The sequence below is a fragment of the Castor canadensis genome, chromosome 16 (genome assembly GCF_047511655.1).
Source record: "Castor canadensis chromosome 16, mCasCan1.hap1v2, whole genome shotgun sequence".
NCBI lineage: Eukaryota > Metazoa > Chordata > Mammalia > Rodentia > Castoridae > Castor > Castor canadensis.
In genome coordinates, this window is record NC_133401.1 from 31,034,529 (window position 1) to 31,053,763 (window position 19,235).

General features: G+C 37.8%; 1 protein-coding gene across 4 annotated transcripts in view; it reads left to right on the top strand.

Annotated features, from left to right (window-relative positions):
• The window catches only part of LOC109674894 (uncharacterized), a 71,245-nt gene that overhangs the window by 46,368 nt on the left and 5,642 nt on the right, over positions 1-19,235 (top strand). The window contains exons 1-2 of one of the 4 annotated variants that reach the window (XM_074058557.1): positions 13,907-16,383; positions 17,698-17,824. The exons of 2 other annotated variants lie outside the window; for them this stretch is intronic. In XM_074058557.1, coding sequence (XP_073914658.1) covers positions 16,351-16,383; positions 17,698-17,824 — 160 coding nt within the window. In that variant the 5' untranslated portion in view covers positions 13,907-16,350. Of the gene's footprint in view, positions 1-13,906; positions 16,384-17,697; positions 17,825-19,235 lie in introns of those variants that run through there. One more of the 4 variants, XM_074058558.1, reaches the window with a different exon arrangement.

The window sequence follows — 19,235 nt, forward strand, 5'->3', positions numbered from 1 at the left end:
CCACTTCCAGAGTAGCTGGGATTACAGGAGTGTATTACCCAGCTGATAATGGAGACTTTTAAAGAGTAGGGTATAAATGCCTCAAAACATCTTAGGAAACACTTTTTTAATAAGAGTAGGAAAGAAGGATAACAAATAGAAGTATATATTTAATGTTAGAAGCTACATCAAGAATCCACTAATATTAACAGTAATATTTCAAGTTTTCCACATGTTTATGCAACAACCAGAAAGTATAGTTATCACACCAGTCTCAGCACTTCTGTAATTACTAATGGGTCCTGCAATATTTGGGAAGCCCTCAATCATATCTCTTCATTTCCTTCTTTCCATTACTATCATATTTTATTATCATGTAATAGACTGAACATGAAAATCTCACTGAAATGTATTCCTTGAAAATATCTGTGTATTTTGGTGCTTATAGCTTCTCAATGATGCTTTGCATGCCCAAGGAACCTCTGCTGCTGAGCAGAGGAGCTGAGTAATGCCCTGAGGAACCCCACCCTCTGTTCTGCACCTCTTCTCTCCTTTGGAACCAAAACTTAAAATTACTTCAGCAACTAAAAGGTGCATATAATATTTCCTAAAGCATTTTCTAAATATGGGGCTGTCCTCCATGGGCCACGGTGGCTCATTGGGGCTTCTAGTCTACTTCACAACACTGAAAGCCCAGTGCTATGTCACTTAAATGAAAGACATCAAATTTATGGAACTGTCCATCCAAGATGCAGCTAGATAGTGTATGATTAAGATTTTCCAGGCAGAATCATATATGGCTCATTTTCATATAAACTCAGTGGTTTTATTATACTACATCTTGACCTGAAAAAAATATGTTGTCACAGCCCCAAGAAGAAAGCCAGCACCAATAAGCAAAAGGGAATGATACTTCACCACAGAAGCCCCAAAGCATACTTAGCGTGATTTATTACCAAGATTGTTCTTGCCAAAATTGTATTGTGTATCTCATCTTTAAATGAATTATGTCTTGAAAGGCATATATGCTAGAGCACTGGTCACCCATATATCTCCATGAACATGGGAGAATTTTGAAAAGGAGTAGAACAATTAGGCAGAGTTGGATGAGGAGTCAGGCAAACATGAATAAGTATGAAGGATATGCGTGCTTTATATTTAGTGAAAAAAATGAGCAAGACTATGTAAGACGACAGAAGGGTGTAAGTCAGAAGTGCTAGAGATTAGACTCCCTTTGTTGGGGCAGTGGTTTAAAGGAAACCAACAGATAAAAGAGCATTTTAATTTTGTTCTTTTCTTGACTATGGTACTGGTTTCATAGATATTTTGACTTTGGAGAAAGTCATTCAGCTAGTTAACTGTGATATGAGTGCTTTTCCAAATATTCTGTTAATAAAATTCATTCCCAAATTTCATTCTAACAAGCAGCAAATGGCTACTCAATTGTGTCATGCAAGTCTGAAATTTCTTCTAATCATGTTTGATCCCCCTGTAGTATAGTTGTACAGGGGGATATCTTGTGACATTTACATAAGACCTTACAATATATCTTAATTAGATTCACCCCCTTCATCTTTCTCCCTTATCACCCACCCCCTTCATAGAGCAGTTTCAATAGATTTAATTGGTCTATTTCCACATATGAATACAAAATGTATCCACCATATTTGCCCTCCTTCACTTTTATTCCCTCCTCCCTCCCATTGGTATTTACTCCCAGACAGGACCCATTTTATGTTCCTGTCCTTCATTTTAAAAAACACAGGGTGTTTTATTATAACATTTCCATATATACATGTTTTATACCCTGAATTGGTTCATCCTTTGTATTATTCTCCTTTCTACACCAGGCTCCTTCCTCCTCATGGTGACATCAACAGGTTGTGCATATCCTTTTAAAACCCTGTTTTAGTAAAGAAAACTGTTAAGTTCTTTACCCCCAGCACTGCTGAGTACTGGTCCCCCTGGCCTGCCTTCAGCAATAATCCTCTATGTCAGTTTAGTCAGACTGTACTTCATGACAAATAAATACATTAGGTCACTATAAATATTTATTCCTGAAGAAGATACCAATTAAATGCATAGAAATTTATCAGTCCATCTCCCGGGTTTTACCAAAGTGAAATGAAAACCTGTGTTCACATAAAGCCCACAGGCAATATTTATAATGGCCTTATTCACAATGTTTAGAATCGAGGAAAGACCCTAAACAGGTGAATGTGTATAAATAAACTGTGATATATGCACACATGGAATAGTGCTCAGCAATATGAAGAATGAACTATTGATACACATCATCAAGGATGCTGTCTGCCCCATTGACATGATTTTCTGGAAAAGTGCGTCCCTATAACTCTTTGTTCAGAAATAACATTGGTGCTTACAAGTGATTGGGGATGGGGGAAGTATTGTCTTCAGAGTAACATAGGATCATTTTTGTGGCTGAAGGAAATATTCTGTATCTTGAGTTTGGTGGCATAAGGAGATTTTATTGTCCAACTTGCAAAACAATACATAGAAGGCTAAAATTTGCAACTTCCAATTGCACCTTAATAAGAATAAAAAACATGGCAAGGAGGTGTTATTTTTAAGAGTGGTCATGAAAGCACTCCACCTCTGCACTTGCTCAGGACAGGGTGAGAAATGAGTTGTGACTGGTCCCTAGGAGCCTCTAGCATATCACAACCTCTGGGTGAAGCAGGCTTCCCACATTTTGATGTGATCTTGATCACTAAGTAGGTCAGGCAAAATGTGTGATATAAATGTGAAGCTATGAAGTTTCCCGTTTTATGGTTGTAAGCAGAGGAAGAATACAGTTTTTAGAGGGATTTTACAACCATTGGTTATATAGACTTATATCGGATTCTGTGTGTTTCCTTACTAGTGTCATTGTGTGTGTTTTATCTCTATAGAATGTATTACTGTGAATTTAAAGATGGAATCTAATTTAAATCCCAACTTCCCATAGTGGGCAATATTTTCTGCTAAAGCCAATTATCAATCATCTCTGTTGTCCCACTCGTGAAGCATGCACATAACCTAGTAATAATGAAAGTGTTTTATACTGTTCCACTTATTTTTTCTGCTTGGACATCAAATAGACAGTTTCCAGAACTGTTATTTTATTACCAAGCATATCACATATGGAAGGATATTTGTGCCTTAGGCATGCCCTTCCATATGTGACATGTCAGTGTTACACAAGGTCATACATCGAATATTTCAGATTTCATAGCTGCTACCCTTTTTTTCCAAAAGGAAAAGTGTCTTCTCACTAATCGAAAATGAGTTCCTCTATTTAAGTCAACTGCAGGTAATTCTCCTATATCTTAGTTCCTGTGGAGTTTGGCTTTGGTTTATCAAAATTTCTTTATTGACTAGGCATTTTTTTAGATAGGAAAATTCCTTTTCTCCTCCTTTGGAGATTTGGTCTCCATTTGGACCTGTAGCCTTTCAGAGCAGCTGAAATAATATCTTTAGCTACATGGAGTCTGAAATAACGTCCATATCGTCTTTGTCTGGTACCATTTGGAGATCATTGCGTATCTCATTCAGAAATCAGCCTGCAAAGCATGCTCCAGTGGCGCAATTGGTTATCGCACGGTAGTTATACAGCAGAAATCAGCCTGAGGCACAGAAGAAGGACAAAGTTATTTTCCTACCATAGTAGGAGAGAAATGCCATTCTAGAGCCCCTTTCATAGTCCTGTGCCTGTCTTCAGGGAGATCCAGCAACCACACTGTGGAGCAGTGGATACTACATAATCCATAACACTGTCCTGGGCGCTGCAAGATTCAGCCATTGAGGACCCAGAAGAGGGGCATTTTTTTTTTTTATGCGTCCACTTCTGTGTAGGGCGGGACTTCCGGCGTCCTCCTAAGGGCGGTAGTTTCTTTGTCCTCTGATTGGTTTCCCTGATAATACCGAAGTGACTCACTGAGACCTGGGAGAGCGGGCTTGTTTCGGCTGCCCAGAGGTAGGCTGAGGCTCTCGGACACCGCCGAAGATGACCCTGTGTCAGGCTCAGGAGAGGGATTGTTGTGCCCAGCCTGCTCACTCCAGAGTAAAAACTGCTTACATACTGTGCACTAGGCCTGGATCCAATCCCCAGCATGGAGAACGAAAACAAAAAAACCCACTGGTCAACTACTTAAATTGCTGAAAGTCGTTTATAATTATGTGATTATTATAAAATTAGGAAATGATATGGGGAACCATATTCATTACTGTAAAAAGTTAAGATTTAAGGAATATTTGAGCAGGAATCATTGAAGTTTAAGAAGTGAGGGATAAAGCCAAGAACGTGCCTATAGTGAAAACATGGCCTCACTGACTGAACTTCAATATGTAACTCTTTTTGATGTACATGAGTAATACTCACTTGAGGAAAGGCTATTTAGAAAAAGCTACCAAATGGTAAATAAGGTATCTGTGCTTTCTGTTTATTTGCTGTTGTAATGAATTGTCAATTACAACTTCCTAGATCTCTTACACTTTCATATGTGCAATTAGTAAGGGAGGAACCCTAAGATGAAGACCCTTCATAAAGCTTAGATTCTATTAAAGGAAGCAGGAGTTGTGTGCCGGTGGCTCACACCTGTAATCCTTGCTACTTGGGAAGTTTAGATAAGGAGGATCACAATTCAAGGCAAATAGTTTGCAAGACCCATTTCCAAAATAACCAAAAGAAAATGGACTGGAGGCATGGTTCAAGTGCAAAGTATAAAGCTCTGAGTTCAAACCCCAGAGCCACCAAAAAAGAAAAAAGAAGAAGAAGAAGAAATGGCTAGGAAGCATGAAAGAAGAAATATGAAATTATATGGCATAAGGAAAAGAGGAAAATCAGGTGACTGAGAAGTAAAGAGTAGGATTAAACTGTATCAAGGACTACACATGGAATAATGCTTCAAGTAAAAACATGCATTTGTTATAGTTATTTTGTTAAAAACATGAAAAAATATGGTTTATCAGCCAAACAATGATGGGATTCATTTTGGGCATTAGTAGAGAGAGAGATGACTCCCATCTTTAAATATAGGTGCTCCTTTGGGTTCAGTTTAATGGTTTTATGCTAGGAAGGAAGAAAGTATTAAAGTTAAGATTCTGTGTGCTCTGCCATGGGAGGTAAGAATGGTTGGAATGAGTGAGAATAAGGGAAGCTATGAGGATAATGGGGAAAGGCTGAAATAGTTGTTTTGAAACATGTCTGAGACCTTAATTATTTAATCATGGATCATCCCAGGGACAGTGTTGAGCTCTTGCTTATGTATTGGCTGCACTTTTCTGTAGTGGTCCTAATGAAGATGACATACATAAACAATAAATAATAGCATTTACCTGCTGAATGTAATCAACTGATGTAACAAGGGTGGAAGTGAATTTGTATGATCTGGAACTGTGGTGTAGCAACTGTCTGTTGCTTTCCATGGCAGTTTCCAAAAGGAATAAAAGGTCTACACAGTCAAACACAAACACATAATTATATAAAGCAAGTACAAATGTGTCATTGTTTGTTGACTATTTGATTGATTTATTGATTGATTGTTGGGACTGGAGTTTGAACTCAGGGCTTTGCACTTGCAAAGCGTGCTATTTACTGTTTTAGCCACATCTCTAGTCCATTTTGCTCTGATTATTTTGGAGATAATATCTTGTGAACTATTTGCCCATGCTGGCCTGGAACATGATCCTACTGATCTCAGCCTCCCAAGTAGCTAGGATTACAGCACAAGTCACCAGAGCCTGGCTATCATTTTAAGAGGAGAAACAAGAGAGATGACACAACCAAACCAGTCCTGTGCACTCACAGGCACAGGTGCAGATAGTATTCAGAAAGCCATCCAAGCAAAGTGAATTGGTGCTTTCTGAAGTGGGACTGGACTGAAATCTGGACCAGCTCTCTCACCCTAAGAGTTTGTGTTTGGGAGGTTAGGTCCAGCACTCATGAAAGATTTCATGGAGGAAAACCTTAGGCCCACCCAATCATAACTGGGAAATTTTGTAAACACTGATCAATCCCTTCAAGCATCATTCTCCCCTTTCCAAAGAAAGTTAGTCTAATAAAACTTATTAGACTACTTTGTTATTAGACTATCTTTCTGCCCTCGAGATCAGCATCTATCACAGGACCTCTCCACCATAAGTATCACTTTGTTCATAAGCTGCCTTCAGGATATTTCTGAAGGTCTCATTGTGTGAAGACTTCACAACAACAACTTATGGCAGAGCACTCCACTGCACCAAATTTCATCCTCTCATTTCATAGCCTCACTGACTGATACGCCCAGTGTCACATGAGGTCTTGTCCTGCAGGAGAGTAAAGGAGGAAGGGCAGGGCAAAATCCCAGAGATAGAAATAGTTCTTCTATAGTTACAGGAACTGTCACCAGAGGGACCCAAGGAAGACATGACCAGCCTCTTTCTGGCCACAGTTATGATATATAGACAATACTAACTTTGGAAGTGTTCCTTCTATTGTGGCTAAATGTCTTCCTATATTTTGTGTGTCAATATATACAATGTATTTTAACTGTGCCTTGCCCACAGAAGCCATAGTATAAACATTTTCAAAACATAATCTGCATAAACACATTCTGAATGAATATGACACCATTCAGTGCCTTGTGTCTTTGCTGACTGTACTCGTGCATTGTTGTTCCTGATCATCGCAGTACCCATAGTGCTCTTATCATGGAAGCAAATCATATTGTAGAGACAAGGACTTCAAGGTGGTAAAACGCTACCAGAATCATTTGTTCAATTTCATTATCCCACACGTTAAGTTTTCCTCTGCTCACTGTTTCAGAGACCATCTTTAAAAAGTTGCTGTATATTCCCTGGACATCCAAGTTCCCAGCCATTTTGTCACATCTGTTAAAAACCATTATACACAATTCACCAGTGTTTGTCACAGATAATCTCTGTTCCCCATGCAGATACTGTCACTGCAATTGCAGGTGAAATAATAATCACTTCCAGCAGGAAGATGAGCTCATGGGATCCTGAACCTTTACCTTGGGGTTCAGTTGCTAAGTTCATAGGCAGTGGGTGCTGCCTCTGTACACATTCTCCTGACAGCAAGTGCCATTTGAATAAGCAGCTATTTTTGTAGGTAATAATAGTCTTAGATATAACTTATAACAGGAAATACACAAATATTCTCTGTAAAATATTTGTGCATTTGTGGAGTTGGAATTCACATATCTTTCATATTCAGGGAAAAAAATTGATGAATGTTTGAGGTCTATTTTCTTCCTCATCCAGCAGCCTCGGTACAGCTGAATATCTCCCCATATACTCCAGGTTTTACACTCTTTATAATCTCCGCTGGCATGGCCACCACTGTATAGAACAATTCTATCTAGAATATTTGTTGTTCCTTATTTTGAGATCTTGTTTTTATAGCTCTCTACTGTGTGAGTATACACCTACATTTATTTACCAAAAAAAGTTTCAAAAATTAATATATTAATAATTTCCTAATTAGCTAAAAATCTCTCCCTCTCCCTCTGTCCCCTCTCTCTCTCTCTCTGTTTTCTGTTCTATTCCAGTAAGTAGTTGTGGATTTGCATGTCAGAAAAACTCTTGTTAATGTATTTTATCTTTGTCAAGGAAAATTCTATTCATTGCATGTTTTAAGCTTTTTAAATTTTTTAATCTTTTGGAGTTATTAGAGGGCATTTATATTTCATTTCTGTTAAGCCAATATATTTTTCGTGAAGTGAATTATGTGTTAATAGTCAGTTTTCCCTCTCAGTCTACCGTGTCTCTACTGTTATTTTGTTCTGATGTGGCTGAAAACAAGTTTCCCTTCTTGTTTCTATATTCCTTATAATTATTTTAATATCATTTTTGCATAATTTTAAGTATCTTTATCTAAAATTATATCCTTTATCATTAAAAATAATATTGCTTATAGACAAGAATTCTTTCGATATCTCATCATTTTATCTAGCATTTCTTTCTTTCAACAATCATGCTACTGACTCCAATTACATTTAGTTTTTTCACTTACAGTAGGAACAGGTAGTATCTCCTCTAACAAAAACAACTACAGCAGCAAATTTGTGAGTCAATACCATGGTGATGGCTATACTTGTCTTGTTCCAGATCCATTTGAAATATCCCCACATTTCATCCAGTTGAACAAACTGAACGTCTTTTGGAAAAAAGTACTCAAAGAAGATTTCTACCCTTAAAATGTTGTGTTTGTTATTTTTCAAGTTTAGATTTTTATTACTGCATTTTTATCCATGAATGAAAATGTGTTTATCCATGTAACACACTGGCTATCCACAGCTCTCACAAGATTTTTGTGAGCTTAATAGAGCTCCCTTATTTTAGATTTTCTGTATTTCAATATTGTCAAATACATTATTGCATCATTTTGAAGAATGTGATTATCTGACAACACATTTAATAACTGGCAGAGCTTAGAAACCTTTGTATATTAGTCAGGGTTTACTTTATCCTGGTGGCTCAGTGTTCATTTTATCTGGTCTTTTGAACACAAAATTCATTTAAATATTTCTTACCCAAATTTCAGGAAGCATTTATAATTGTTTTAGAATAAAAACAGTGAATAAGATGCAGTGTTTCCAAATAAAACAAAAACAACATGTGGTTGGAAACAAATATATAAAATATTGATGATGGGAAAAGTTGATGAAAAGTATTATATCTTTTATTTACAGTAGAAGAGTATTCAATATATATAAAATCTAAGAGCATAATAGAAATAAGTGAAGCTATAAGTCACAAGCTTCAAGTTACAAAACAGTGCATTACCATATAATTTCATATCTCACTACCCAGGTTCCACTGATGGATTATTTACAGAAAGTTTTCAGGTATACTATTGTGTCAAAAAACAAGTAATAATAAATGCATCTGTAAATATAGAATGCACTCAGGAATGAATGCCAGATATGTTATCACATCTATACTACAACACTAATATCATTAAGCACAGAGTCCTCGTTTTCTGAATTTTATAACGTTTTAAAAGATTTGGATCATTTGAATCAGGATTGTAACATGGTACCCACATTTGGTTAGTTGTTTTGCTTTTTAGGTTTCTTCATTAATACATCTCATGATATTGATACCTTTTACTCTTTTGGCTTTTTTCATTTTTACAAAGAAGAAACTGAAACGTTTCTAATTTCCATCATTCTACTAGTATATGGTGACATTTGATGTTATTTAACAAGTTCTACCACATTACCAATGACTGCAAAATTTAGTCTAGAGGAGAATTCAGGTAAGGTTCAGGTTGCTTCTAAGACACTTGATACATGTTCCAAGTGCCTACAAGAAGGTGCATTGGGACAGTTAATACTGTTTCTATGATGTTCAAAATTGATCCTCAAATCTACATCTCCATTGTCATCTCCTACAAATGCATTTCCCATCCCTTGATTTCTGATAATAATTCCTTAAAGCACAATGTTACTGTTACTATGCATTTTTCACTGGGATTTCTTCTCCAGAGAAGAACTTTTCCTCATCCTGTATTTGGTAACCAACCCTCAAATAATGCCTATATGGGAAAGACAGAAGAAGTTATCAATAACTAGAAAGTTCCTTAACTTCCTGAAAGCTTAACCACTGTGAGTTTCCAGTATTAGAAGTATGTGGGGCTATTTAAAATACCCCATGTATTTAATCTTACCCAGTTACTTTTCTTTGATACTTAACTGGCATTAATAATAGGAAGTGGGTTTTCTCAGGTTGTTTTCTGGGTCACCCTCATCCTAAAGACACCTCAGCCCTCTGCTAGACTTTCTTTGCATACTAGTTTTAACAGAGAGTCCATTCTTAGAATTTCCTGCCCCAAACCTGGAAACTGCAATTCATTTTAAGATACTTATATTTTTTAGTGAGAAGTTACATTTTGCAGACACAACCTGAGTAACTGGGGTGGAATTATACAGGACAGGATCATGAGTAATTACCTATTTAATGAAAAGTGAAACGATATACATAAATCATTCCAATCAAACAAAGATCAAGGTAGTGTTTATTCTCCAAAATAAATGAAAAATTATGCAATTTTTAGCTAAGTTTTTTCCTATAAATTTTTTTCCTTTCTCTTTTGGTGGAAAAACCTGAGTTCCCAGTATTATACTGCATTTATTTGTAAAGTGCTAATAATAATATCTTGTGAGTAATATTATTATGTACAAAATCCTAAGTTCAAGCTCTTTATAAGATATTTTTCTCTATACAAAATACCTATATGTTGTAAACATATAGAAGACATATATATATAAGACAACAGATGTGTGAAATAAGCATAGGTGTGATATAATATTTATTCAGTGGAAATATACATCAAAGTCTTTTAAAATAAAAACATAAGAGCCAGGCATGGTGGTCCATGGCTGTAGTCCCAGCTACTTGTGAGGTTGAAGCAAAAGGATCATTTAGGCAGAGTCTGAGACAAGCCCGGGCAACATAATTAGATTCTGTCTCAAAAAATGACTCGCAGAATTATAATTCTGTATTATTTGACTATCAAATGTATTGCTTAGTCATTTTTCTGTATTTTATCTAAATATTGCCATTGAATATAGGTTTGGTGCAATATTATATGGAATTATGTTAAAAAATAAATAATGTAATATAGATATTTCATACTTAGAAAATATTTATATCCAAGTAATATAAATATAGTAGGAAATATATATGTCCAAAAGTAAAAAGTATAAGGTATATTCATGTACAGCGTTAAGCATGTACATATCTGTAGCATAATGTGCATGTGATTATTCATTTATGTTTATTTAATTTCTTATTTCTTCATAATCATAAGAAAATGTAAAATTGTAACATGCTATACTTCCTTTTATCTATTACTGTTTTTCTTTTTGCTTAAGGTATATATGTAAGGTAAGTTCATAGATGAGTACAGATGACTGTCACTCAATTTTCCAGTTGTAGGGACTTACTGTGTGAACAGTCAATTACTTAATCTAACAGATCCCTGGAATGCTCACTTAAATTGAACACTCTGTTATATCTTAATACCCACTGCACCCAACTACATATTTTTAAAGCCATTTTAAAATTAAAAAAGAAAATATGTTACAGAATCAGGAGAAATATGTGTTGGGTTGAGCACTATAAATTGCTGGGCAGAAGAAGGCAACATGTTTAGGTTTGTTTGTTCTCCCACTGTTTCTGTCTGTCTCAATTATAAATCCATATCTCAATTGTAAATCCATATCTGCATATGGAAGTGATGAGTCATGGCAACTGGGAAGTGGTCATTATCTTCCTCCTTCAGACTCGAACAGGAATTCTGGGAAACTCCTCTCTTCTTTGTCTTTATAACTTCACTTTGCTAACTGGACAAAAGAGGAGACCCACAGATCTGATTCTTAGCCATCTGGTCTTAGCCAACAACTTTTTTTTTTTTTTTTATTATCTAAAGGGATCGCTCAGACAATGGCAGGTTTTGGATGGAAGTATTTCCTGGATGATGCTAGATGTAAAGTTGTTTATATTTTCAGAGTAGCCAGAGGGGTTTCTCTTAACACCACCTGTCTCCTGAGTGGCTTCCAGGCTACAAAGCTTTGCTCTGGAAACTCTTGGTGGAAGAAGATCAGAAATATAGATCCCCTAAATGCTTTAGTTTCTGTAGTTTCTTGTTCTAGATCTTGAAATTCTTGGTAAATGTCTTTATTTCTATGAAAGTGATTGGTCCAGGACACAATCAAACTATAAGTGTGCACATGAATTATAGATACTGTTCCTCAGGCACACCAAATACATTCATAACTTCATTATATTTAGTCTTATTCTCTTCCATTATATGTTTGGGCTTTGGGCCAGTGGCTCCATGGTCCTGGTCCTGCACAGACACAAGCAGTGAATCCAACACATTCACAGCCACAGACTCTCCTCAGACCTGACCATGAATCCAGAACCACTTGCACCATCCTGATCCTGGTGAGCATGTTTGGACTCTTCTATTGTCTCTCTTTCATTTTGACTCTTTATGTTATTCTGATTGGAAATCTGAGCTTGTGGCTGGTGGACAGTGCTGTGTTCCTGACTGCATGTTTCCCAACACTCAGCCCCTTTGTCATCATTGGCATTGACACCTGTTTCTTTCAGATGTAGATTTCTGCACTAGGAAAAAAAAATGGTTTTCCTCCTCAGGTTAAACAACTATGTTTCATCTGATTTCTGCAGTTGGGTCAAAGATTGATTTAAAATTTTATTTTTTGAGAAAACATTATTATATGATGCCAGGAAACTGTGGTAGACTATTTTGAATAAGAGGGTGGTGGGTGTAGCTCAGTGGTGAAGTATTTGCCTAACCTACACAAGGTCCTGGATTTGATCCCCAGGACCTCAAATAAAATAAAGTATAATAAAGTTACATATAATTCCAATGTTTCTAGTGAGGCAATGAGGTTCACCCTCAATTAGCAAAAAGCATCATAAAATAACAACAAATATAAGTCCTGCCTCTCGAGCACTAATAGAAAAAACAGAAAGTGAACATTTTCACACAATTCAACAGGCCTTATTTAACCTAATTTTTCTTCCTTACCTAGTGAAGAGTACAGAGAAAGTTTGAGCAACTATAATGAACAGAAGCATTGCATTTGGAGATAGTTTTGTCACTATTTTCTTGATTTTTTAGATAGTTACCTGAAAGATAAGAATTTAATTCATATCTTTGGGTCATATTTGGACTCATATTTGGATCTAGCAGCTTTAAGTAAAGAAAAGTAGCCTGGAAAGATCCCTGCATGTGAAAACACACACACATACTCACACACACCCCTTCAGGGACCTGAAGAAATCCACCATGTTTGAGGTAGAGAAGGAGAAACATGGTGGCAGGTCAAGCAGTAACCATGCTTAATGGCTTGTTCTAAAATATAATGTGGGACCAGTCGAGAATTCTACCTTTGTCCTAAGAAAATGACAAGCCCAAAAATATGTCTAAACATATGCACAATGTTAGCAGTTCTATGTAAGGATTATTTAGCCAATGTACTTTTAAAATGCAGTAGGTATTTGGTGAAAACATTTACGTTTTAATTTTGTTACAATTGTATAAGTTGTTTCTGAAAGATAAATAATTTTCATTGTGATAATTCAAATGTAATTAAACAACCATGAATATGTGTGCATACGTATCTATTAAGGTTCTGTTATTCACCATGAAAACTTTTGGGTTTTTTTTTAATTTATTGTTTTATTATTCATATGTGCATACAAGGCTTGGGTCAGTTCTCCCCCCTGCCTCCACCCCCTCCCTTACCACCCACTCTGCCCCCTCCCTCTTCCCCCTACCCCCTCAATACCCAGCAGAAACTATTTTGCCCTTATCTCTAATTTTGTTGAAGAGAGAGTATAAGCAATAATAGGAAGGAACAAGGGTTTTTGCTAGTTGAGATAAGGATAGCTATACAGGGAGTTGACTCACATTAATTTCCTGTGCGTGTGTGTTACCTTCTAGGTTAATTCTTTTTGATCTAACCTTTTCTCTAGTTCCTGGTCCCCTTTTCCTATTGGCCTCAGTTGCTTTTAAGGTATCTTCTTTAGTTTCTCTGCATTAAGGGCAACAAATGCTAGCTAATTTTTTAGGTGTCTTACCTATCCTCATACCTCCCTTGTGTGCTCTCGCTTTTATCAACACCATGAAAACTTTTGAAATAACTATATTTTACTGTTTTATGTTACTTAATGCATTAAGACATTTCTTCTATTTGTGATTTTATATTATTTCTTTTCAATGAAGATTTCTCTTGTTTTCTGTGAGAACTTTAATGTATCATTTTCCTGATAGATCAGTTATTATATGTAAATAATGTGTAACTTATTTATGGCACTTTTAATATTATTTCTTCTAGTGATCAACAACTTTTAAGTTAAAAGACTAAACTTACATTCTTAAATCATTTACTTAATCCTTATATCATTTACTTAATCCTAAATCCTCACAAGATTCTTGATTTATCTGTTCCCGGAATTCTCAAAATCTCGCATGCATCACCTCGAAGGTCTGTTGTAACCTGGTAGTAGGCCATGCATCCAGAATATCTGATTGAATAAGTGGGAGATAGCATGCGCGAATTTACACTTTTATTCATTCCTAGGGGATGCTGATACACTTGTAAAACACTACACCTTTCCCAGTGTATCCAGCCTAACATAACTTATGGACACATTTGTGCCATGTTTATGTTGTGTTCTGAGGTCTTTTTGTTCCATTGACTTAATTTGTCCAATATTTAAAATCAAGAAAGAGTTTTGTAAGTTTCACATCAAAGTGATTTTAAAAACTTATGATTAGCCAGCAAAAGTCATGGGTACTAGTCCCAATGTGTAGACTTGGGGTTATTTTCAAACCCAATTTCTACCTGGTTAGCAGCTATTGATCAGAAACCCAGAAGACCCAGTTGACTCCATGACAATGGAAAAGGATGTACATGAAGACCTAACTCAACAATGAAGCAAAACAGAAGCTTCCATGAGACAAAAAAAGGAACTTATCAGGGCTTCACAAACTGCCCTTTATTAAGGACTGACAGACAGAAATAACCTGGGCCTTTAGTGGCAGAAAAACAGGAAGATTGCTATACCCCAAAAGCAGGAGGAAGAGGCTTAGATGCAAACTAAACAAAGGTAGGTTATGGTCACTGAAACCCACCTTGCTTCTCTCAAAAACAACTAACATGTCCAACATAGTCTTTGTATTATTGGCTGGCATACCATGCTCGGCTGATAATCTTTTTTCTTTTTCATCTTGTGGAATTAGGCTTTGAAGTCAGGGCTTGTCACTTGCAAAGGCTCTCTACCACTTGAGCCACGCCTCCAGTCCATTTTGCAGTGATTATTTTTGGAGATGGTGTCTCACAAACTATTTGCCTGAACTGGCCTTGGACATCAATCTTACCCATCTCAGCCTCCCAAATAGCTGGGATTGCAGGTGTTATCCACCGGTGCCCAGCTCAGGTGATGATCTCTTTTTTTAATTGTTGTGCTGGTTGGGGGTACATTGTGGCATTTACAAAAGTTCTTACAATATATCAAATATATGGTACTTGAATTCACCCCATCCACCATTCTCCTTCATACTCCCTCCACCCCTCCCCCCACACCAGCTGATGATCTTAATGACTTTGTTTTTCCTGTAGGGTTTAAGATTTGTACCACAGCCATCTCCTGGGCAAAATGGGAGTTAGAACCAAGATGGCCATAGTCATGTCGAGCTGGGTTTACCCTTTGGCATTAGGTTAATGCCAGCTGCATGGAATTATTTAGGAATTGGTTCCTCTTCAGTATTTCAATTAATTTGAGATGCACTGGTTGTCTTTTAAATATTTGGTAAAATTCACTAGTGAAAGGATCTGATCCTTTATAAAGGGAGAGATCTGGGTTTCTTGAAAAGTGGATAGGAAGTATCTATAGGCAGGAGGTATGAAGATTTGTAAGAAATGGCCAGAAAGTGATACTTTTGACTGGTTACCTCCTTTAGGCAGTGAGATTCCTCTTAAATGTTGAAAATGTGTGAAAGAGTGTTTGAGATTTTCACAACTAGAGTCTGTTATGTTAAAAGTCAAGGTTTTTGGTTTTGTTTTGTTCTGTTTAATCTAGTGATTATTTACTGGAAGGAACAGGTAGGATCATCCATGCAGACTAAGCTTGGACAAGGAAGGGGGTAAACCAGGTGGAGTGAAAGCTGGGGAGTGGAGACCAAGAAAGAGAGGCCAGGATATCAATGCCCAAGGGTACTGGAGGACCAGAAGGGACACTGGGAGGGCACACTAGTAATGGGAGATAAACTGTGCAGGAGCCATAGCAAACTGTCATAAGTGAGCTATGACAGAAACATTGACACACCTGTATCTTTCCACAATGTTAGATTTTATTGCATAACAATAAATTCATAAGCTGTATCAATTTTGTTGGCATTAATTCATCAAGTGCTTTTCACTTGATAGCCACAAATAATTGGCAAAGAGTTCTTTTATTTCAATTTTAATTATTAATATTAACTCTTAGATCACACATTATACTTCACAATGATATATAGGTTACAGAATGGCAGAGGGGAAGGAGAGGGAGGGGGGGAGAGAGAGAGAGAGAGAAAATTTCCTTGTGGGTTTAAAACCCTGGGGCGGGACTTCCTGCATCTTCGTGGAGGTCATTTTTGGCTGTTCCCTCCCAGTCTGTTCTCTCTGTCAGCCCTTTTAGTGTGCAGCGTAGGGACGGAAGTGACGGACCGGCGTGGCGCTAGAAGGGATTCTGAGGGCTTGGAACACCGCAGCGGCTGAGGCCTGCTTGGGTCCCCGCCCCGGTTGCCCGCCGCTCCTGGCCCCGGTCTGCAGGCGAGCGAGGCCGATGGCGGCGGCGGTGCTGAGGGACCCCCCTCAGGTAGGCGCCGCGACCTCCGGGCCTCACCCAAGTCCTAGAGCCCAGAAAGAGGGCCCTGCAGCCCGGGCTGCAGGGGTCTGGCACAGTGGGGCGCTGGTGGGTGGGGACCCCATTTCTGATGGGCTGCTTGCTGGGATGTGGGACAGTGACAAAGGGACGACTGAGCCGGGCTGGAATCCGCATTGTTACTGCAGAGAACAAAGTTTGAGGTAGACTGGCGGAGGTGTACTTCGAGAGCCACGGAGAGTTCTCAACAAAAGAGAGAAACGATCAGAGTTAGGGTTTGAAAATCTCCCCGAAGTTGGTTCAGTGGAAGAAGAAATTTTAGAGGGTGGCGAGGCCATTGAGGCAGATGGATTTTAAACCCTCTTGCAAGGTCACAGGACAGTTAAGAGGGCGCACTAACAGCTAGGGGTTAGACAGTCAACTTGGGGTTACCTGGCTGCGGGGCGGGGATACAGGGAAGGCCCACAGGTGGAGCACCACGCTGTCACGTTTGCAGGTGCTCTGCCTTTCCCACAGGTTCCCCTGGCTGCAGAAATGCTTTTGGAACCTACACTGGTAAGTGGAAGGTGTCCAGGTCTGTCCCTGCTCCTGACCTCCACCCACATTCTCTCTGGTTTTGTGGGTCCTGGGACTCTTCACATGCCAGTCTCCCAGACCTTGGGTTTGAGAACCCTACTAGAGCCCACTTCTATGTACTTCATTTTAGTGGAATCACATAGTATTTGTTGTTTTATGTCTGGATCATTTTCACTTAGAATCACCAAGGTCAGAGTTCTGTGTCCATGCTGGGGGAGGGGGTTCCCATTTAGGGCCAGCAAAGGAAAGAGATAGGGAAATTTATTGGAAGTAAAGATACCAGTATATGAAACTGCTTAGATGTGAACTTATCCAGGGAACTGTAGTGTCTCTCTCTCTCTCTCTCTCTCTCTCTCTCTCTCTCTCTCTCTCTCTCTCTCTCTCTCTCTCTCCTCTCTCCCTCTCAATATTCTGGTGGCAGTAAACTCCAGGAGTGGGGAGGCAGAAATCAGACTTGGAATGACTGCCTGTGAAGTTAGGCATCTTATTATGGAGGTGGTAGGAATTTTGGATCAGCAGAAACAGGTTTTCTTACCCAGGTGTTAACAGGTCCTATCTGGTTGCAGAATGAAAAACAAAATGAACGAACATAGTGACTAACAGGAATGAAGAGAGAGCAGGTACCAAATGGCACCAGAGTTGAGGAGCTTGGGAGGAAAATGGACTTGGGGGTAGTGTGTGAGTCTTCCAGAATAAGACTGTTCATAGTTTCATCAGTCCCTGTCTTGCCAGGGCAGTGTGACCTTTGAGGATGTGGCTGTGTACTTCACTTGGGAAGAATGGGATCTTCTCAATGAGGCTCAGAGACACCTGTACCTCGAAGTGATGCTGGAGAATTTGGCACTTACATCTTCACTGAGTAAGGTCCTTACACCCACCCTTATGCTTTGGCCTAGATTCCTTCTCCTTTAACTCATGAACAGCTCTGTGCTCAGATGTGGAATAGCTCTGTGAGTAGGTTCTGTGGACTGAGTGCATTCCTATTCTCCTCCTCTTAGTGCCACAATACCTCCTGCCCCAAAGCCTCACAGGTAAGGATTTGGGATCAGTGGTCCTGTTTTAAGCCAAATAGATTCCACCTAGCTTATCTTTTTTTTCTATCTATTGAATGTCGAGTTCATGGCACCCTAGTTTTTCTCCCTTCTTAACCTGACAAATGTCAGTAAGTCCATGCCTTACTGTGCCATGAAATATATAATTGTTGACACTGTCAGTACACACAGATTGTTCTTGCAAGAACCATCTTCCAAGGTGTTTATTTTTTAATTGTGGTAAAATGTATATAATATAAAACTTAACCACTTTAGCCATTTTTAAGTATACAGTTGAGTATATTTAGTACATTCACATTGTTGTGCAGTCATTATCACCATTCGTCCATAGAACTTTTTCTTGAGAAACCACAACTCACTACACAATAATGGTTCCTATCCTCTGGAAACCATTCCACTTCCTTTCTGTCCATACGAATTTGACAACTTCAGCTATCTCATTTTAGTAGAAACACATAGTGTTTGTTCTTTTATGTCTGGGTTATTTCACTTAGCATAAATTTTCAAGGTTCATCCATATCATATCATTAGTCAGAATTTTCTTCCCTTGAAAGACTGAATAATATTTCACTGTATGTATATATTATTGTTTATCTAGTCACTCATCAGTGTACACCTGGGTGGCTGGTGGCATGTGGGTGTACAAATATCTTTTCATTTTTGCTTTTAATTTTTGAACAAAATTTACCCAGAAATGAAATTGCTAGATCATACAGTAATTTTATTTTTAATTTTTTTAAGGAATTTAAATTTTTGTTTGTTTTTTTCCATTGCAGCTATACCATTTTACATTGCTATAGTGATGGATTCCAACACTTCACTGTTTTCTGGTTTTGTTTTTAGTTTGTTTGTTTTTGATAATACCCAAATGGATGTGAGGTAATGTTTTATTGTGCTTGTGATTTGCATTTTCTCATCACTAAGTAATGTTGACCATCTTCATGTGTTAATTGGCCATTTGTAGGCCTTCTTTGGAGAAATGTCTTTTAAAGTCCTTTGACTATTTTTTAATTGGGTTTATTATTATTGCTGTTATTGAGATTTAAGTATCTATATAGTCTGAATCAGGTATGTTCTACATCAGATACATGATTTGCAAATGTTTTCTCCCATTTTGTGGGTTACCTTTTTGTTTTGTTAATAGTGTCTTTAGATGGAAGAGATTTTTGTTTTGATGAAATCACCTCTGCCTTTGATCTAATGAATCATTGACAAATC